Source organism: Sparus aurata, chromosome 13, assembly GCF_900880675.1.
Source record: "Sparus aurata chromosome 13, fSpaAur1.1, whole genome shotgun sequence".
NCBI classification, from domain to species: domain Eukaryota; kingdom Metazoa; phylum Chordata; class Actinopteri; order Spariformes; family Sparidae; genus Sparus; species Sparus aurata.
In genome coordinates this window covers 24,298,255-24,320,129 of record NC_044199.1, presented here as the reverse complement: position 1 = coordinate 24,320,129, position 21,875 = coordinate 24,298,255, and the positions used below count along the sequence as shown (strand labels likewise).

Sequence of the window (21,875 nt, the reverse complement as noted above, 5' to 3'; positions counted from 1 at the left end):
CAACAACTCCCTATATTTCTATACGATATTATATTATGGACTAGTGAAAGTCTTTTAGAAACATATTTATCATATTATCATAGAGCTCTATGGTACATACATATGTAAACACTAAGGGCCCTACTTAGACAGCGCAAGACGCTAGTGTGTTTAGGGTATGTCCAAAGGACAACCCCTTTGAGCCAGTGGCACAAAGGGGTTGTACTTAGACTCTGAATTAGTCATGGGTGTGTTTTGGGTGGAACATAAATCAAACCAATCAGAGTGTCTTTTCTCATTCCCTTTAAAAGCCAGGTGCGCCCGGACCTGCTACATATTTAACTGTGGCACTCGTCTTCACTAAGGGAAAGGGATGTGTGTGTGTGCTGGACCCTCCTTCAACATGCAGTGGGAAGTTGTAAAGTTCAGTTCATTTGTTCAAGGTTAGCTTTCCATTGTGTTCCAAGATCCCATACAATCCTGGGAGGTAAAAAACCTCAGGTCATATAAAATAGTTAGAAATAATTAGTAAGTAGTCCTAGTTCAAGATTATATTTTTTATTTATGCAACAAATTCTTAACCAAACATCAGTCAGGAAAATCAGCAATTAGTTAAAAAAAAAGGCTTATATTGTAGCCATCTTTTATCTGCGGTTTTCCTGTGGGAGTTCTGTTTGGGAAATACACAACAAAAAAAACAAGAGAAAAACTAGCGAGAGCTAACAAAGCTGCAGAATAATGAACATCAGTACTAACTCATCGCTGTTTGTGAAAAATATAAACAAAGCAATCCATTGAGAATGCCAGGTGTTGTGTCCTTTGTTTGGATGCCAGATCCAATGCTAGAGTAGAAGGAGAGGAAGTGATCCTGGTCTGACCAGGATAAATATACTTATGTATAAGTGTATAAGTGACCTGGCCTTGGATAATAACTAGATGATGTTATAGTTAATTTTTTACTTGGGTAACAGTATGCACGGTGTGAACCCGCCTGTGTAAGAACATCTTTATGTCCTTAAAATAGCAGGCCTGTGCCTTTGACTTTAGACCAGTTATTTGTTATTTGTCCAAATAATACTTCCTCAGTCAATATGGTTCTTCAAGTTTGCAACTAACAGGTTTATATTTTTAAACTGTCATTTGTCTATGTGGCCAGGTGTGCATTTGTATTTGCAATTGTTTGGGTATGTTTGTATGTGTGTGTGTCTCTGTGTGAGCTCATCTGTCCTTGGTCTGCTGCTGGCAAGTTGGGTCCCTCTGAGTAAAGTAGCACTGTCAGTATCACATTGTTTTGAACTCTAGCTAAGATTAAAGAATGGCAGTAACAGCACAGCTATGCATCACAGCAAATACAGAGCGCCACCCTCCTGCCTGACACACCCAGCTCTATATAACACTGTCTTTGCATTTTTTATCTTCCCTGTCTTTTTAGCTCAGGCAATATTACACGATTTTTATGATTTTGATGGTAATGGACCTGCATTTATTGTGTTTCTGGGCTACTGACTACTCAAAGCACTTTACAACACATGCCTCATTTATGTCTTCCATTTGCATGTACATTCATTTACAGGTCCTGACCACTTTTGGGCTATTAATATGTTCTATTGCTTCTTCTTCAAACTGGCTGCAATATTTCTATGCTATCCGCTCACACCGATGGAATGGCCATGGAGGCAAATTTGATTTTCATTGTCTTGCCCAAGGACATGCAGGACTTGCAGCTGGAGCCGGGGATCAAACCACTGATCATCTGATCATTGGAGGACCTGCTCTGCCTCCTGGGTTGCAGGATTTAGTAGTTCCATCTCAGTTTCAATCTTAAAATTAATTTTCATTTAGAAATCAGTTTATAGGCCTAGGTGAGGTATTTCCTCAAATGGAATACTACATTGCTTCGCTGGAAGAAAATACAACATCTAAGAAAAACATGTAACAAGATTAACATCTAAAACAATCCCATTGTGTTAATTATATAAAGGATGTGTTCAATCCAACTGGTCGACAAATGCTCCAAACAGCAATTTAATCTTTGACAAGAAATCATCCTATAATTATTTCTGTATAGTTCTCCATATAAGACTATTCAAAGTAAAACACATTGATTATGTGGTGTGTGTGTGCTTGCTTGGTTTATTTTGTGTACCTGGCTTTGACGTGTGGATGTTGATACCAAGAAGCTTCTGATGAATTCGCAAATTCTTCTTACTTTGCAAAGTGCTTTAAGGTGCATCATCACCATCATCCCGATTGCTGGGATTTAAGTACAGAACATGGCATCATGCAAATGGGCCATGCAATGACACTACACACTATCAGACAACAATGCAAAAACTGCTGCCTTGGCTGATTCGGTGTAAATACAGCATTAGGATAATCCTCAGGATAGCTTTGATGACTGTGAGAGCAATGAGACAAGTTAGTACGGATGTCAAGTGCTACTTTCTTACACAGCATTTATTATCCATACATGTATGTTTTGACCCCCAATCCACATTGCTGGTGGTGGCCTTGTGGTCCAGTAGTTCCCCTTTTCCATACACATGTGCTGACTTGGCACGGCTCTGTTTGACTTGGCACATCAGTCCAGCTAGCAAGGAATTTAATCTCCATTACAACTACTCACTCGAGGGTGTGTCTTTAACTAATGACACCCTCGAATCAATTACTCATGGAACACACATTGTGTGTGTGTAGTGTGTGGTGGCTGATTCTGAACTGTGGCTCAGACATGTGTGTGTGTGTGTGTGTGTGTGTATGTGTGTGTCGATGAGTGCTATATAGCTCAAAGTGAAGATGTTGAAACTAAATAAAGCAGATACACCTCAGTACAAATCTCAGTACATTTGTGACTTCTCTCTGAACATCTTTAGAGAACCTTGTTTCTTGCACAGAAATAGGTTTGAAAAAAGGTGTTTCTCCATGCATCTCCTATAGACTTCCAAAAGCTGTCACCACCTTCTTGCACCAAAGCAAGAATCGGTGACATAATCAGGTTTTTTTTTAACCCTGATCCCGATCCAAGTCCTTTAATATTTAGTAAATGCTGATACCGAGTCCTGATCCGATACTTTGCCTTAAAGGTCCCATATCATAAAAAACACGTTTTCTCTGGTCTCTACATGTGTAAGCTGGTCCTCCCTGAGCCTGCCAACTCCCAGAATGAGGAAAACAAGCAAGTCCTGCATGGTCTCTGCAGCCCACCCACTGGTAAGACGGCGCTCCTACAGGCTGTTCAGATTCTGCTCCTTTCGTTACGTAACGGAAGGAGTCATTATCATAGGCCGACCTCCATTGCGCGGTGATAGGAGATATCAGAGAGGGGGGCGTTCATCCCCAAGGTGAAGTTCGGTGTGTCCAGCGGAGAGACAGCAACGTTGTCGCTCAGAGCTAGACACGCAATTGCTCTGTTGTTGGTTGTATAAATCGACACAAGTGCCTGTATTCTGTCCCAGCTACAAAACAACAGAAGAGACAGTGGTTGTGTTTCATTTTTAACGACAACCTGCCGGCTGCGGTTCGTGTTAGCTTGTATGTGTGTGCTAACCACTTCACATTGGACTGCTTCAGTAACGAGGGTCAGTACAAAGCTGGCTTTGCCTCGACACTGACCCTCGTAAAAGGATCAGTCTCAACCATACCGGACCCAGCAACTGCACCCGAGCCACCGATAAGTGTCGCCGCGGTTTGATGGTATTTACTGTTGCCGACGAGTATGGTGAAGTCAGCTGGAAACTGGCTAACTAGTTAGCTCCACTTTGGTCCGCTATGCAATGGCATTTGGGGCGAGTATAATGTTGATAATATTACGATGGAGCTATGTTGTCACAGTAAAAAGTCTGGACACGTGCAGACTGGAGACAGCGACGATGCGAACAGTGTCCAAGAGTTTGGAGACTGTGTTGGAGACAAACACAGCTTTTGCTAGCTGTTAGCCATTAGCTACATGGTAGAACTGTAACAACACATACAAACAAACTAACATTATTCAGGCCCACTAACCATTCTGAAACGTCCTGCTGCAGCCGCAGAGTCTGCATTTCTTCCGGAGCCTCTCCTTCTGGGTCCGATTCTGGGTCAAACTGGTTCGGTTGAACGAAAAAATCTCCGCGAACCATAGTGTTACATCCACTGTAAACATTAGCGCGTGCTACCGTTAGCATAAGGGACATCCTCTCCCTGAGAGTGACGTAGCAGGAAGGGCTCCCCACATAGGCGTTGACAGACGGAGCTCATTAGCATTTAAAGGTGCAGGCACAGAAACAGACTGCTGTGAACAGAGCTCAGCAGAGCGACTTTTAGACAGCTGGAATGCAGGACCACGGATGTGTTTGGGGAAATACATATCGAATACACAGTTGTTGGACCTTTGACAGCTGTGTGAAATTGATGAAAAACAGTATAATATGGGACCTTTAACTACTGTTTTCCTGGATAATACAGCTGCATTAAGAAAAAATGTACCTGCATTCAAGCTGTTCCTTAAGTTTTTGTATTTGATGAAACAAAGTATATACTTTCATATGGCTCTTTCTTATTCTGCATGCACTATTGCAACATTGGCCTACCACCTTCCTTGTGTTAGCAGGTGAGTCTGTGATGCTGCACTGTGACAGATGACCCTCAAGTACAGCCGGCTGAAGTGTGTGTGCCACGCAGCCCACGCTTGTTACCTCCATATCATCCATTGCTTTCATATTCCTTACATTGTCACGTAAAATGACATCGACCCGTTGGTTGCTGTATGAGACCCACATAACTAGTGCGCATACCGGCACATTGTAACTCGAAAGTGGAGACAATGTAATGTAATGCCGAGATGATAGGGCATACCGGGGATTTGAAAACTCCAGATGGCGAAGAAAACCCTGATTCTCTACCACGAGCTGGTTATCCAGAGCAATGAATTCAGTTATCTTCTCTGTAATATTTTATCATACCAAATTTGTAGTATTAAATGCAGCTCTTTTGTCACCCCCCCCCCCCATGGCGAAACGGTCGTATTCCAGATGTTACATGTCGCGGTTGGACTGCTTTCGCTTTCTAACTAAAAATATTTCCACACTGCAGACATTTTATCCACAGGTGTGCCAGAGTAACGTTACGTGCGCGTCTGCGTTCTGCCACAAATTGTGCTCTGATGTAAAAAAAAAATACAAAATTGGGCTTGGGTCCACGTTCAAAATTGGCAATCCCGATCAGTGGAAAAATGCCCATTTTGGCCCGATCCCTATCCTGCAGATTGGCTCGGGACATCCTTAGTAATGACCCTTCCTTCTTTTTTAGGATCCTTGGTTTCATCTATGTAATCTTTGCAGCACTGGCAAGGTTCCCACTTGTTCTGCACTACCAGTAGGGAGGACCTCTCCTCATAATCACACACACACACTCACACAGACACACACACACACACACACACACGCATACACACACACACACACACACACACAGACAAACACACAGACAAACACACCTGCAGAACAGTTTGGTGCCCTGTAGGTAGCCAACACTTTGTTCTTGCACTGCACAGTCTGTCCACAGTGGCACATTAAGGGCACCTTTTTGCCAGCACACCAACCAGCAGCCTTTGTGCAAAACATTAAGGACCCTATTTAGATGATCGAAAGTTCAGCATGCTAGTATAGGGTGTGTCCAAGTCCATTTTGCTAATTAACAGTGGAAAATGTGGGCGCAAAGTGCGGTGCGCGGTGCAAAGAGCTGGTATTTAGACTCTGAATTAGACATGGCTGTGTTTTGGGCAGAACATAAATCCAACTAATCTGAGTGTTGTTTCCCATTCCCTTTAAGAGCCAGGTGTACCAGGACCTGACATATATTAAACAGTGGCACTTGTCTTAACTGAGGAAAAGGAATGTGATTGTCAGCTGCTGGACCCTATGCCCTGCTGTTTCATAACCAACGTTCCATCTCTGTTTGACTGCAAATTAAAAAATAACACCAATTAAAATTTTAAAGTAAAATTTCAATGAGGAGTAGGAAGACTGCAGTGTCCCTCTGTGTGTGTGCCGATCTCATCTGTTGATCAGGCATGATGGGTCATTAAAAATCATCCTGATCAATAACAGGTGGGATGTGACATCTATTGCATGTCTGTCCGTTCTGGGAGAGCGATCCCTCCTCTGTGGCTCTTCCTGAATTTCCTCCATCATATTTTTTTTATTTTTTATTTTTACCCTGTTAAAAGGGTCTTTTTTTCCATCAACATGGCAATTTTTCCTCACTTGAATTGAGGGTCTAAGGACAGAGGATGTTGTTCACTGTGGAGATTGTATAGCATTAAGGCAATGTGATAGTGATTTTGGCCTATATAAATAAAAATTATTTGATTATTTGATTTTGGATGAGAGGGGAGAAATACGTCCTTAATGAGGCAAATATTAGTGACGTTACCTGTATCAATCCTCCAGCTGCAACTGTGTCAGTCTGAAACCAGCAATGACACTTGCACTGCACACCGCTTTTCGCCAAGGATAAGCATTAAGTCTGTGTATTAGGTGGGCTGAACATGTTTTTTTGACTATGTTTTTTTGTAATATGCATTGTTAAATTTTTTATGCATTGTGAACAACAAAAGTAAGCAGTGCCCACCAGGGTTTCACTGTACAACAAGATTCTTTTTACAACTGGTATTATGTAAATGCCTCTTCATGCCAGAATCATGTTCAATATACAAAAAATATACTAAACAAAAGTTTTACAAAAAAACCCTATGCAATGTCAAAGTGAAAACAGATTTCCACAAAGTAATGTCAATTAAGTAAAAATACATCATGTAAAATAAGTGATCACATAACTATTCGTCCCCTTCAAGTCAGTGTTTAGTTGATGCACCTTTTGCCGTACTCACAGCACTGAGTCTGTGTGGATATGACTCAATTAGGCCTTCACATCTGGAATTTTTCAGGCATGGCCAGCAATTTTCAAGTCCAGCCACAAATTCTCTGTTGGATTAAGGCCTGGGCTTTGATTGGGCCCCTTTGTTGTCTTTACACCATTACAGTATAGCTTTGCATATACTGTAAAGGCATCGGGTCATTGTCTTGCTGGAAAATAAATCTTCTCCCAAGTCATAGTTTTCTATTAAGGTATTGCAAACATAGTTTATCATGACCAAACTGAATTTATTCCAGGAAGATATTATTTTTTTAATGTTAGACGACTGTTGAATATAATGTACTACAGATACGACAAAGATTCATTTCCATCCCTACTCTTGATGCCCAGAAAGCCTTCAACCAGGTCGAATAGAAGTTCATTTTAACGATAAAAGAGTTTGGCTTGGGTGATAACTTTGCTTCCTGGGACGAAATGCTTTATGCCTCTCCGACTGCCTCAGTCATCACTAACTATGACAAATCACCTACCTTCTCATTACAGCGTTCCTGCCAACAGGGTTGCCCTCTGAGCCTGCTATTATTTGCGATTTCTATGGAGCCCTTTGCTATTAGTGTAAGAAATAATCCCTCTATTATCCCGTTAATCCTAGGCAATGCTGATCATCGTATCTCGCTTTATGCAGATGACGTGGTTTTGTTCCTCTCACGTCCAGAAGAATCCCTACATCCCCTGTTAGACCTCATTAAAACATTTGGTGCACTCTCTGGTTACTCTATAAACTGGGACAAAAGTGTTATTGCCTCTTACAGGAGACTTGGACTCAAACTTTCTTAAAAACTTGCCCTTTCACATTGCTACAGATAGAATAAGGTATTTAGGTGTTCTTATCCCCCAATAACCCCAAACTGATTTATAAGCTGAACTTTCTGAATATGATTGAAAAGCTGAAGTGCAACATTGAAACCTGGAGGCTGCTGCCTTTGTCTATGTTAGGCCATGTCAATGCAATTAAAATGGTGGCACTCCCAGGCTCCTTTACCTTTTCCAAAATCTACCTGTATTTATACCCAAAGTTTTAAGTTATTAGATTCTGATGTCCTTCCTTTCATATGGGGTTTTAAAGTGCACCGTATCTCTAAAAAACATACAACTAAGCCCAAACTTGCGGGAGGCCTGAGTTTGCCTAATTTCCAGCACTACTATTGGGCTGCAAATTCTAAAGCATTGATGTATTGGAAAGATGCATATCCAGGTACAGTCACCGCTCCCACACCTTTGTGGCTTGCAATCGAACAGGACCTCCCTAAAAGCTCTCTCCCTGCCCTTCTCTTTTCACTAACCACTTCCCCTTCTACCTTCACAGGTAAAGACTTTATGGTTTCGAGTTAATTAAGAATGTGGTATCAAAAAAGGAAATCATTTTATTTGCTCGAAGCCTCCACCTGCACTCCAGTTTGCCATAATCATGCCTTCCCCCCTTCACTTACGCATAGTACTTTTAGACTTTGGAAAAATAAAGGCATCGTCACTATAGCGGACCTCTATATCAACAACCTTTTTGCCACCTTTGTTTTGTTTAAGGAAAAAAGTACACACTCCCAGTACACATTTTTTTCGTTACCTCCAGATTAGAGATTACATTCGCTCAAATATATCACATTTCAACTAAATTCCTTCCCCCATCAATCTGTACGCTCTTATGAATCAGGCCCCTGACTCAAAGAGACTTGTCTCTCGATTTGTCAATCTTTTCACAGCGCACGACCCGGTTCCAACACAATATTTGAAGGAAGCCTGGGAAAAAGACCTGGGCGTGACAGTCACTAGCCGTTTTTAAACAGCCTCTCCGCATTATCTCCGGAGCGGTGGTTCGGCAATTCTCCGCCGATGGTGATTCACACAGAGCGAAGCATCTCCGCCTTCACGTGTGTAATTCACACAGAAAGCCGGCGCTGTGGCTCCTAAAGAGGCGTGACGGTACACGTCATGTTGATGACGTCAGTGTTTCCCCAGGTGTTCCCTTGTTAATCCAAACCCGCGGATAGTTTATAATCATATGGATGCTGTTATAATGTGTAGTGATTGAGATCCTGACCCACCAAACATCCTGGAAAGTGACAGAGTTAAGTTTTTCGCGCTAAATTACATAATTATACATAATCACCATCAGTAAACAGGACGCTGTCTGACTCTGTCACTCGCGGGGACGGAGGTGGTTTTCTGGGGGAAAGTTCGGTGAGTTAAAGTTTTTTTTGCCGGTGACAGACGCTGTTTTTCGGGCAGAAATGTGACGAAGAGTCAGGAGGACAGATGCTTCTCCACGTACAGCTGTGGTATTTGTTTTCCTCATATAAGTTGATAAAGACAGTTACAGTTACTACGTTACTTTTGTTCGGTCCTGTAACGTTGCTTTGTGGGACATTTCTCTGTATTTAGTTGAGTGAAGGACCTGTGCAGTTATCAGTAGGGATGGGATGAAATATCGTTAGGCGAAATATCGCGATACAAAACGTGACAATACGCATCGAGTTTTAAAAAAATGGATCGCGAAATGAAGACTAGATGGTACTGCCTAATGATCTGTGTACTATATAAATAATTTAGTGTGTGTGTTTGTGTGTATATGTGTGGGGCAGGCATACAGTCTATGGTGGCAGGCTGGCAGCACCATCTGCTGGTGGTCAAGCAGGGGAAAACTAAATGAAAAAAAAATTACATCCGGGGAACGGCGCAGGTCAGGTCACAGCGCATGCTGCAACAACAACACTGTACAGCAAGCTAACAAACATTAGCACCAACTACCTTGCCTTCAAAACGCAGAACAATGGAGTCGAATGAGGTCGAAATTGAGGACGCTCCGCCTGGATACAGGTCATTTGTCTGGCAGTATTTTGGCTTTCTCATTAAAAAAGACAAAGACGGCAATAGAGTAACTGACAAGACGAAGACTGTGTGTAAGCTATGCTATGCCGTCACTCTGTACACCACCTCCAACACAACAAACATGAACCACCACCTTCAACGTCACCATAAAAATGTGAAGACGGCCCCAGAGAAAACAAGCCTACCCAAGGGACAGCTGACCATGAAACAAGCACTGACTCTACCCCTGTCAAGTCCGCGTGCAAAACAGGTAACCAGGCTCATTGGCGAGTTCATAGCGGACTATATGGCTCCATTTAACATTGTAGAGAACAGAAAATTCATCCAAATGTTCAAGGTGCTGGAGCCCAAGTTTAAGATGCCATGCCGAGGACATTTTTCAGAGAAGGTAATCCCGGAAATTTACAATGAAACCAAACAAAGCGTGAAAGAGTGTCTCAAAAATGCCAACTGCATCGCCCTGACCACCGACGGCTGGACGTCGCGTGCAACACAGAGTTATATCACCATAACGGCACAAGTCATCGACGAGAAATGGGAGAGTAATAGCTTTGTGTTGCAAACTCGTGAGTTAAGTGAAAGTCATACTGGTGTTAACATAGCTCGCGTGTTGAGAAATGCACTGAGAGAGTGGGAGCTAACGAGGCCACAAACAACCATCGCTTGTGTCACAGACAACGCAAGAAATATGCACATTGCAGTGAGAGAGAGTGGTCTCCATCCTCACATCAAGTGCTTGGCGCACGTTGTGAATCTGGCCAGTAAGCGAGGCCTGGCTGTATCCCGCGTCGCGCGCCTTCTTGGCCGTGTGCGAAGAGTAACTACATTCTTTCACAAGAGCACCACGGCCACCGCCGTCCTGGCCAACAAGCAGACCCAGTTGGAGCTGCCTCGGCATAAGCTCATCACCGATGTCCAGACCAGGTGGAATAGCACGTACGAAATGCTCGCGCGCTACCTGGAACAACAAGCAGCTGTCTCAGCAGCGCTGAGCAGCCCAGAAATCCGAAGGAATGCGAGAGAAATCGACACCCTGGATAACACTGATATATCAGATGTAGAAGACATAGTGAAACTGCTTAAGCCACTGAAGACAGCCACAAAAGTTGTCTGTGATGAAAAAGAGCCCACTGTTTCACTTATAATGCCACTGAAGTACATGATCGAGCAAAGCATGTCACCAGACGAAAATGACACACAGACCATCGCCAGCATGAAAAGCGCAATCCTACTCGACATCTCGGACTGGTATTCTGGGGACTGTAATGATATGCTGCAGGAGTGCATAGCCCTTGACCCACGATTCCGAAGCCTGTCCCATCTGAATAATGAACAACGCGAGTCCGTCTATGCCCGGATACGTGAGAAAGCTGCAGGACTTCATTTGCAACGCAACCAGGTAGACTAACTTTCATTGAAAAAAAAAATAGAGGTGTGCTGTGCGTGTGTGTAACTGTGTATGTGTAGGCTACAGCCTGAAAACGTATTTCTCATATCGATTGTTTTTTTTTAATTAGTTGATCCGAGTGAATGAGAGAGAGAGAGAGAGAGAGAGTGTGTGTGTGTGACAGAGTGAGAGAGATGGAGAGAGTGTGTGTGTCTGTGTGTGTGTGTGTGTGTGTGTGTCTGTGTGTGTGTGTCTGTGTGAGAGAGAGAGGGAGTGAGGGATTGAAAGACAGAAATGTTTGGGCTAGTTTTTCTATTTTATTTTTTTGGACCAGTGACACTGATGAAAGAACAACTAGGGCCAGTGCTTCAACATCAGGGGCAGCAGCAGCAGAGCAGGCCGTGGTCATGATTGAGACAGCACAGGGAGCAGAGCAGAGCCAGGAAGAGCCAGTAGAAGGAGAAAGGCAGACGCAGGACGTGACACAGCCTCCCCCACCAAAGAAGACAGCGCTAGAAGATCTCCTTGGGAGCTCCTACACTACTCTTGAGACAGTGCAGTCCAGCAGAGGGATTGAAATGGAGATACTCTCCTACAGAAATGGGATTCCTATCCCACTCAACAGTAGTCCACTTGAGTGGTGGAAAGTTAATGCATATGCTTACCCCATACTTGCCCCCCTTGCCAAAGCCTACCTTTGCATTCCTGCTACGTCAGTGCCCAGTGAACGGGTCTTTTCCACGGCAGGAGACATTGTGTGTGCTCAAAGATCACTGATTACACCAGAACATGTTGATATGTTAGTTTTTCTGAAGAAGAACCAGTCCTAGGCCAGGGCCATGACTTAAGAGAGGCTGAGATAACTTAGTCTAGGGTTAGAGCCACTAAGGGAGTGTTCTTGTTTGTGTTTGAACTGTTGGGCCGTGTGTTTCCCTGTGTGCAACTGAAACAAAAATAAATAAGTTGTAATTACGCAGTAATATTTTATTTTTTTATTTTTTGATATCGTATCGTGACGTATCGTTTCGTGACCCTGGCATATCGAGGTGCATCGTATCGTGAGTTTAAGTGTATCGTCCCATCCCTAGTTATCAGACTGTCAGACCAACACGCCCTCGCTCCGCGCCTCCGGATTATCCGTTCACACTGGGACGGCTCACCAATAATGCGGCCCTGATACTACCTCCAGAGGCGGATCGGCGCCGGAGCGAAATTTCCCCCCTCTCCGCATCTAAAACTTTCACACAGAGGCGGGTACGGAGAATTTGGCGCAGGATCCCTGCATGCAAACGGCAGTGTGAAAGAGGCTACTGATGAAACCTGGGAAACGTACCTTAAAGACATTCACAGTTGCTCCATAAATTCCAGACACCAACTTATTCAATTTAAAATTTCTTCATAGGCTACACTACTCCTGTACCAAACTACATTCTAAATCAGCTGAGGGCACCCTGGGCCACCTCTTTAGGTCTTGCCCAAAGCTAAACAAGCTCTGGTCAGATATTATTAAGTGCTTCTCTAATGTATATAACTGTGATATTACACCAGATCATTGCACTGCCATTTTGGGCGGGGCCTGACATCTATTAGTCCTATCCCACCTGCAGCGAACGACAAGACAATATGGCATGGTTATTGCAAAAAGGAATATTTTAACCCTTTGGAAGAGTGAAGATGTGCCTTCTTTTAAAACCTAGCTAGCAGAAATGGCGAACTTGTTACAAATGGAAAGGGTTCGATATAATGTCTCTCTCAGCTCTGCAACCTTTGACAAAATGTGGCAACCGTTTCTGTCTTATTTATCCAAAAAAGTGTTTGCTTGTATGTATGTTTGTGCATATAGGTATGTATATAGGCAAGTGCATATGTGTACGCGTACTATATGTATCTCTCTGGATCAATGAAACACTGTAGACATCCATTCAGTGGCTGGTGCAGATTGTTCTGCTAATTGTATTGCTTTGTATCCTACAAGAGCATGTTATTGTTTTTGCTTTGTTTATTTTTTATTTATTTATTTTAATCTATTTTTTGTTGTGATTTATGTTTACAAAACTGAAAATTTATAAATTAAACATGTAAAAAAAAAAAATAAAAAAAAATTTTTTCTTGCAGGCTGAATTTGGTTGCTTCAGTAACTGATTTTCAGCAACGCTATTGGCTATAAGTCCCTCCAAACTGACAGTTTCTACAGGAAATATGTAAATATTAAGAGAGGCACATATCTCTATACCTTCCCTTTCAGTTCTAAAGATGAAAAACTGTTGGGAGGAGGACTTTTAAGAGCATTTTCGTAAGCACTGTGAGAGTGACAGTCATTTACGACTATCATTTGCATAATTTTGAAATTATTTAATATGTTTACATTAATTTATCGTAGCCGCTTACTTTTTTCCCTAGCAGTGGTGTGGTTCCAATGATGGCTCTGGTGCATTCATAGCCCTTACAGAAGCATTATAATCCAGCCTGTAACTCCAGTCTTTTTGTGGACTTTGTACAATAAATCAGTGTCCACATATCAAAACATTAAACACATAATGCTGAATTAAGTTAAACTAATTCTCAGTACCAAATGCATAGCAAACTTGAGCACTGAGTGAAGAAAAGATCAGACATACCCAAGGCCAGATTACCCAATGGGCTTTATGGGCACAGTCCCAGGGGCCCACGTGCACCTGGGGCCCAACGAGCGCCAGCGCCTCCGCAAGAAAAAAAAAAAGACATGATTTTTGTCTGTTTAATATCGCATCGCGTCGCCAGGGCGGGGACCGGCCCATGTAAAAGGCGCCAGGGGTGTGCGGCAATGTTGGCAACCCACCCGTCATCCAATTCAAAGGCTGCAACAGGCGACTCATCGAACCCGGGGTGAAGTTAGTTTCAGGTTGGATATTTGATGGATATTCACTCGGGTCCAGCCAGACTTTACTGAGGTTCGCCCAGTGTTAGCAGCAGGAGGACGGTCAGCTCACTTCCCAAAGCCTCACGCTGAATCCCTGGAAACTGATTTAGGGACCGTCATTAAATTACTTTATATATTAATACAAAATAAATTGCAATTTTTGGATATCTTCCATTTCATGTGACCCAGTGACTCCAAACCAGCAGCAGATTGTATTAGTAAACTGGAGAAATGAGACACAGCTCTTTTATTGTGCTTTAGTTCTTCGCCTATTTTATATGAATATTAATATGCAGAAATTATGATTTTTTTTCTCAACAGCTTCCATGTCATGTGGCCCACTGACTTCTGAAACAGATTCTTTTTCCATAAAAAATATATATTGATAAAGAAAATAATGGTAAAAAAAAAAAGTTCTCTAATGCTCAAGAGGTTAACATATTTTCAAGCTGCAATGTCAACTTCTACACTATTTTGTCTCATGTCTTAGATTCTGATTCTGAAATCAGATTTCTGAAAATGAATTCTATTTTCAAAACTCTCACCAGTAGTCAGAAGTCAGAAGGGTTATTTTTCAAAATTTTCTTCTGGGGGGGCATGCACCCGGACCCCCCTAGTGTTGCTAGGTTACCGACTCAGAGCACCGCTGCTACAAAAAAATCTAGGGGAAACTATGTCTCCACTTTAATACAATCTCCTTACTCTACAATCCAGCAGTGGCACACCACCACAGAATGCATATAGGGGAAACACTGGTGTGTGTGAGTGTTTGTATTTGGGGGGCCATCCAAGAATTTGTGCTCAGGGGCCCCGGCCCTCTTGATCCAGGCCTGGACATACCTGTATATTAACTATGCATGAACAAACATGTGGTCTTATACTTCATGCATAAGACCACATTAACTTATTTTCTGTTTTACAGATGTAACTGGAACTAACCTATGAGGATGAATTATAACCGTCAGATATTTATGAAGGACAACATGAAAAGCAATGCTTACCCATGTAATTTGGACCAATAGGACCACTTGAGATGGACACCACTCTTGGCAAAAACATCAAAGTCGAAATGGAAATGGAATCATGTCTCCATTTTGTCTCCAACAGCTATTGTAAACTTGTCGCCTGTTGTCTTATCGAATTGTAGATAGTGCACCCTGTTGAAATCAAGCTAAATAGCAATGCAGACTCACTGTAGTCGTTCCCTGGGCCTTTTTTTTGCAAATGTGCATAATAAATCCATCAATCTGATTTGAATCTCATCTGTGAATATTTTATCCACTTTTCGATGACGAAAAATCGTTTGCACGGAAGGTGATCCAACTACTTGTGCATGTTTGTGTATGCCAGCAAAGTGTACACAGATCAGCATGTTACAGTGGAGCCACCACAGTCTGATGTTTGACTTGATGTTTCAATTGTTAAAGAATGAAACCATCAATGTGTTTTTTACCCTGATTGCCAAGACTTAGAGAACATAACTATTAATACATTCATGTGTCATCTCTGAGGCATTCCACAAAATGTATATAACCTGACTGTGGATTATAGAGTTGATGTTATATAAGCACAATTACACAAAAAGACCATTCGAGCCAAAAATAGGAAAAGATAGCTCAGGGCTCTCTTTCCAAACACCGAGTAATACTGAGTTAATGAGACCTTACAATTTAGATGATGCGGTTGAAAATGGTGTTGTCCATCTTATAGGAGATGTGCTCACATCTTTGAACCAGAGCAATAACACATAACAAAAAAATAAATAAATCACAACTGTAAGAATGCAACAGTAATTTCTGTCACAACCTTCCATCAACGGTCTGATCACAAAAAAAAGCCCTTTTACAGTCTCCCTCTTATTATATAACCCTCAACACTGGTGCGCTCCCTTTAATATGGTTTAACACTTGTTATCAAATGGACTAAGTAGGCCTCCTGAAATGACCTGCATGCTAAATACCAGTGTTTCCCATTAATTACTTAGACTGCGGTGGCCCGCCATGGTCTAATTTGTCCCACCACAGTCTCAGAGTGAACCGAAAAAATTCTTACACTTCTCATAATAACATAAAAGATCTGTAACTTGTGTTTTGCGCTGCAGCTTCAGCAAAGCATCCCTCACTCCCGGTCAGTCGGCTCTACCCCCCCTTGCTGTACGTGGCGCGCGCACACTCATACACACTTTCATTACTTACTTACTTTCATTTTTAAAAATTGCGCATGTCCAGTTTTGCTTCAGGTGCGGTCAATTTATAGTGGGTCGGCTCGGGTGCGGAATGTAACTTGTGATACTGTCGGAAAACAGGTCGGATGCGGTTTTAAGTATGGTGGATACAGCCGGGTGCGGGTTTGCAAAATAAGACCCATGCAGGACTCTGTCCTACAGCTGGCAAAATGTCAATATGCGAACTGCTCCAAAAACAAAAGTGAAAGTAAAAAATTGCGCTCACAGCAGTGAGTGACCCAGCTGTCTGTGTATCGCTGGCATGAGTGGAATGTAGGGAGAGTTGTATAAATGTGTATTTTCGATGTTTTCTTTCCACTAGTCTGAAAGAAGACATGTTATGGAAGCAAAATAGCCCAAAATGTTTTTGCCTGCCATGGCTCCCCTTAAGGCTGCAATTCACTAGCAAGGACCACACCATCAACGAGATGCGTTTAAGGATTTATTAGTGACAAAGGAAAACGAAGTGTCGAAGATCTTGGTTCTTTTGAGTTCTTCGAGTGCGTTGTGGGGATTCTTGTAGAGAATCCGCCGCCACTCCCGGGCAGCGACGGACCCCCTCATGGACCTACGAAGGAGAGGAGAGAAAGAAGAAACAGACAGAGAGAAATGGGGTGGGGGGGAGGGGTGCAGAATACGAGAGCGAAGCAGATGAGAGGGTCAGGTGGTTATTTATAGAAATGCAGGAAGTTGGCGCTGTTGAGGTGTGGTCCTGCTCCTGAAACTTCGCCAATTAAGCTTCAATTCACTAGCAAGGACCACACCATCAACGAGATGCGTTTAAGGATTTATTAGTGACAAAGGAAAACGAAGTGTCGAAGATCTTGGTTCTTTTGAGTTCTTCGAGTGCGTTGTGGGGATTCTTGTAGAGAATCCGCTGCCACTCCCGGGCAGCGACGGACCCCCAAAAACCTCCAATTACTTGAGAAGAGATTGAGCGGATCTGAGATCTTTGAGATCTGAACAGATGTAACGGTGGTACGTTTGGGAGGACCAGCGGCCTATGAGATGTATGAAGTGTTCTGGGAAGCCATTACGGGAGGCTGAAGTGGCAGCTCCGATTCTGAAGGAGTGCCCAGAGTAGTTGTCGGGCAAAATACCAGACAATGAGAGCACCCGGTGAAAGTGATGGTGGAATCAGAATCGAGTAGCCACTTGGCTGGATTCGGAGATGAAAAGAGGATCTGTCGTTGTTGTGAGATTTACGGAATTGCAAGAAATTTGCGAGGGTTTCGAAGGGATTCAGTGGTGATTGGACCTTGAAGAAGAAGACGGGTGTAGGCGGACCAAATTGATTGTTTTTGGTTTGCTTTAAGTGGAACACCATAGTGTCGTCTGAAAAGCGAGACAAGTCAGAAATGCAAGCATGACGGCTTGAGTCGAAGTGAATGGTTGAGGAGGTGAATTCGGAGCATCTGAGGAAGCCAAAAGGCAAGCAAGAACATGGCTTCCAGGGTTTGGGCGACTTGAGGAGTGCCGTACCCGGAACGGATTGTGTGGAGGCAGATTAACGGCAAGTTGGCATTAAGAGGAAGACGGCGAGGGCTTAACGAACTGTTAACGAACGGCCGGTTATTGTCTTGGAAAGAAGCTGATACCGCTAAGGTAAGCTTGGTGGTGCGTGATTTGTCATGAGGAATGGGCATAAGTACTGAAAGAAGTCGTGGTGATGAGATCAAATGACGGAGAGGTTGTGTTGTATTGGTCGTGAAAGTAATGGAAGCTTTCCAAGCTGTCCAGTAGGAAGAGAGGGTCGAGGGTGATAGGCTGTTGATGGTGGAGCTCCGGTAGTCGCTTATCAGGGGTATAAGCGCAGGATTTACGAGTTGAATGTCGACGCCCAACTGGCGTAGGGAAGGTATCTGCGTGAGGTGCCAAGCTTCTGAACTTCTGGCATTCATTAGCGAGCTTCGGGGGCGATTCTGCCACAAGCCATCTTCCTTTGTAGAAACCCCCAAAACCGGCCTAAGGAGCAGCATCGCTGTACAGATGGATGTCATGTGGGTTAGTTGGTTGGTCATCGTAAAAGAAAGTGATTCCGTTCCCATTGGTGATAGGGTTGAGTCACGGACAGATTTCAGCAAGGCTCGAGCTATCCAGGGAGATGAAGGTCAAGAGTGATGGGACGGAAGGGACAGAAGTTGACGTTTGGTGCGGCGCTGGGCGCAGAAGAAGGTTCGGCTGAGCTTTCCGACCGGGAATGAAGTCTAAAACTTGTTAGTGTCAAGAATGATTCCGAGAAACTCAAGGGATGTGGAGGGGCCCTCTGTTTTCTCTGCGACGATGTGACCCCGAGGTTGGAGAAGACTGAAGTCAGGGTAATCAGGCCGGAAGCGGGTGGCGATGTGGTGGGGGGAAATTGTTAGACTGGATCCAGCTGAGGGCTTCAGGTGGGGTGTCGAAGAGTTTAGGCTGCTTTGCGACCAAAGGTGAGCCTAACGGCGAAGTAATATATACCACGCCAATGGATGCTGAAGAAACGGCAGAAGTCAGGGTGAATAGGGAGGACTTTAAGAGCACTGGTCTGTTCCTGGACCTTCCTTAACTTCCTTAGCGAGCGTGCGGTCAACTGAATCTGGCTCGGTTATGGTCGACTGAAGATTTTGATTTCAAAAGAGATAGATGATTGTGTGGAGTCCGGGGTGAAGACCTTCTTCAAGTCCTTTATGAGAAACTAGCTTTGGCGAGGTAGGTTGTACGGGCATTCGGGGTGGGCGTGGCCCCCGCTGCAGAAGGAGTAAACGTGGAGGAAGCGGCACTGGGACACGGTGCATCCGGTACTGTTGAAGCCGTTGCAAATCGAACAACCTCCTTGGTGCATGACGGGCCTGCCTTTCTTATATACGCCGTTGATTACGGGAAGATGACAGAAGGGGTAGATGACATCTGTTCTGGAGGTATGGGTGCTGGTGGAGCTGCCGACAACAGGCGAGAGAAGGCTGAAGCTCTCGTTTGGTTTTTTGTGCGGCCCAGTGTGGGTAGCTGTGTATAAAGTGAAATTAGTGGTTGCCTGTTGAGGGGGAAGAACGGGTGCCGGCATCCTGGTGCTGACGACCCCAGCCGACATGAGCTGCTGGGACTGATGGAGCTGGGAGATGGAAGCTCCCTGCATCCCGGCATAGGGTGCTGGCACCCGGTGCCAGGAGCCCCGGTTGAAGCGAGGTGCTGTAGTTGCTGGAATTAGGCGGCAGAGGGCACTGGCATCTTGGTGCCAGGAGACTTGGTTGAAGCGAGGTGCTGTTGTTGATGGAAACAGGAAGCAGAGGGCGCTGGCATCCCGGTGCCAGGAGCCCTGGTTGAAGCAATCTGCTGTGGTTGCTGGAAATAGGCGCCAGAGGGCGCTGGCATCTCGGTGCCAGGAGCCCCGGTTGAAGCGAGCAGCTGTGGTTGCTTGAAACGGGAAGCAGGGGGTGCTGGCATCTCGGTGCCAGGAGCCCCAGTTGAAGCGAGCTGCTGTGGTTGCTTGAAACAGGAAGCAGGGGGTGCTGACATCTCGGTGCTGGGAGCCCCGGTTGATCAAGCTGCTGTGGTTGCTTGAAATGGGAAGCAGGGGGTGCTGTCATCTCGGTGCTGGGAGCCCCGGTTGATCAAGCTGCTGTGGTTGCTTGAAACGGGAAGCAGGGGGGCGCTGGCATCTCGGTGCCAGGAGCCCCGGTTGAAGCGAGCTGCTGTGGTTGCTGGAAACAGGAAGCAGAGGGCTCTGGCATCTCGGTGCCAGGATCAGAATCAGAATCAGAATCCTTTAATGTCCCGCAGACGGGGGAATTTGTTTCTCGCAGCAGCAGAATATTACGAGAATAGAGCAATAGCAAAAATAGATAATAGAATAGACACTATAATTAAAAAGGGGAAGAAAATGGAATCGAATCGACGTATATACATATTTACATGATGTAGTGCAAAAATGGACAGTAATTTTTATTTATTTTTTTTATACAGACCGGAGCGGTTGAAGCGAGCTGCTGTGGTTGCTGGAAACAGGAAGCAGACGGCGCTGGCATCTCGGTGCCAGGAGCCCCGGTTGAAGCGAGCTGCTGTGGTTGCTCGAAACAGGAGCAGAGGGCGCTGGCATCTCTGTGCCAGGGTCAAAATCTGAATCAGAATCCTTTAATGTCCCGCAGACGGGGAAATTTGTTGTCGCGGCAGAATATTACGAGAACAGCGCAATAGCAAAATAGACAATAGAATAGACACTATAATTAAAAAGGGGGAGAAAATAGCATCGAAGTACATATTTACATGATGTAGTGCAAAAATTGACAGTAATTTTTATATACAGACCGGAGCCCCGGTTGAAGCGAGCTGCTGTGGTTGCTGGAAACAGGAAGCAGAGGGCACTGGCGTCTCAGTGCCAGGGGCCCCAGTTGAAGCGAGCTGCTGTGGTTGCTGGACACAGGAAGCAGAGGGCGCTGGCATCTCAGTGCCAGGAGCCCTGGTTGAAGCGAGCTGCTGTGGTTGCTTGAAACAGGAAGCAGGGGGCGCTGGCATCTCGGTGCCAGGAGCCCCGGTTGAAGCGAGCTGCTGTGGTTGCTGGACACAGGAAGCAGAGGGCGCTGGCATCCCGGTGCCAAGAGCCTCCGCTGAAACAGGCTGCTGTGGTTGTTAGCAGTGGGCTGTAGGGGGCACTGGCATCCCTGTGCCAGGAGCCTCCGCAAAGTTTAGCTGCGGTGATGGCCGGAACTGGATGGCGGTGGGCACTGTGGCGTTTGCCCTTGAGATTGTAGGTTGCTGTAGCTGATGATGATAATCCTGATAGAGATGGAGGGTCCTGGAATCTATCTGGGCGCTCCCTCTGGAGTGTAGTGATGCGAGAAGTGGTGGCGGAAACTCTGGAGTTGTTTGATCTGGCAGAGGATCTCTGTCTCTGCTTTTGCTGCTGCTCTTTGTTTTCTTTGGGCTTTGTCATTTGATTGTACTGTCCCTTTAACAAGAGCGTAGACGTCACTGCCTGTAGGGCTGTGCGTGATGACGTCGCCTGGAAGCGATCTGGTGTTAACGGAACGAACAGCCATGAGTTTATTTATTTATTTTTCGAAGATTGGCTGTTGTGGTGGCTAGAACTGGATGGCAGTGGGCACCATGACGTTGCCCTAGATGTTGTAGGTTGCTAGTGTCGATGATGAAAATCCTGATGGGGATTGGAGGGTCCTGAAATCCATCTGGGCACTCCCTTTGGAATGGAGTGATGACGAGAGGTGGTAGCAGAAACTCTAGAGTCATTTGATCTGGCTGAGGATCTCTGTCTCCACTTTTGCTGCTGCACTTTCTGTTGTCTATGAGCTTTCTGCTGTCTTTGGGCTGTAGTATTTAATTGTACTGTCCCTTTTAACAGGAGCGTCGACGTCGCGGTGTGTTGCGTGCGCGTGATGACGTCACCCGGAAGAGAGCTGGTGTTGACGGAAGAAGCACACATGCGTGTGGAGAAAGTTTGGCTTTATAGTCCATTCGGTTAAACAGAATTCATTTGTCGTTTAAAGTTTTCTGGGGAGCGGCTACTGTCCAATCGGTGACTGTAGAAGATGAAAGCCGGTCGGGGGAACTCACCGGAGCGTGGAGACGTTGTGACCGGCGAGTTGTTCGGCCGGTGTTGGCGGAACGATGGCGGGAGGCTTCGCTTCTTGGAGGTGAAGGAGTCGGCGAACTGT

At 44.7% G+C, this 21,875-nt stretch overlaps 2 protein-coding genes across 3 annotated transcripts in view; both read left to right on the top strand.

The window, feature by feature from the left end:
* clmpa (CXADR like membrane protein a) overlaps positions 1-21,875 on the top strand; it is a 190,376-nt gene that overhangs the window by 49,655 nt on the left and 118,846 nt on the right. The gene's annotated exons all lie outside the window — the stretch shown is intronic.
* LOC115594427 (zinc finger BED domain-containing protein 1-like) lies at positions 9,294-12,182 on the top strand. Its single transcript, XM_030438509.1, has 2 exons — positions 9,294-11,119; positions 11,437-12,182. Exons 1-2 carry the CDS (start codon positions 9,662-9,664, stop codon positions 11,935-11,937), a joined length of 1,959 nt encoding a protein of 652 aa, XP_030294369.1. The 5' UTR covers positions 9,294-9,661; the 3' UTR covers positions 11,938-12,182.

Coding starts and splice junctions, on each gene's coding strand:
- LOC115594427 (XM_030438509.1), top strand. CDS start 9,662: ATGGAGTCGAATGAGGTCGAAATTGAGGACGCTCCGCCTGGATACAGG. Junction 11,120..11,436: donor TTCATTTGCAACGCAACCAG/GTAGACTAACTT, acceptor TTATTTTTTTGG/ACCAGTGACACTGATGAAAG.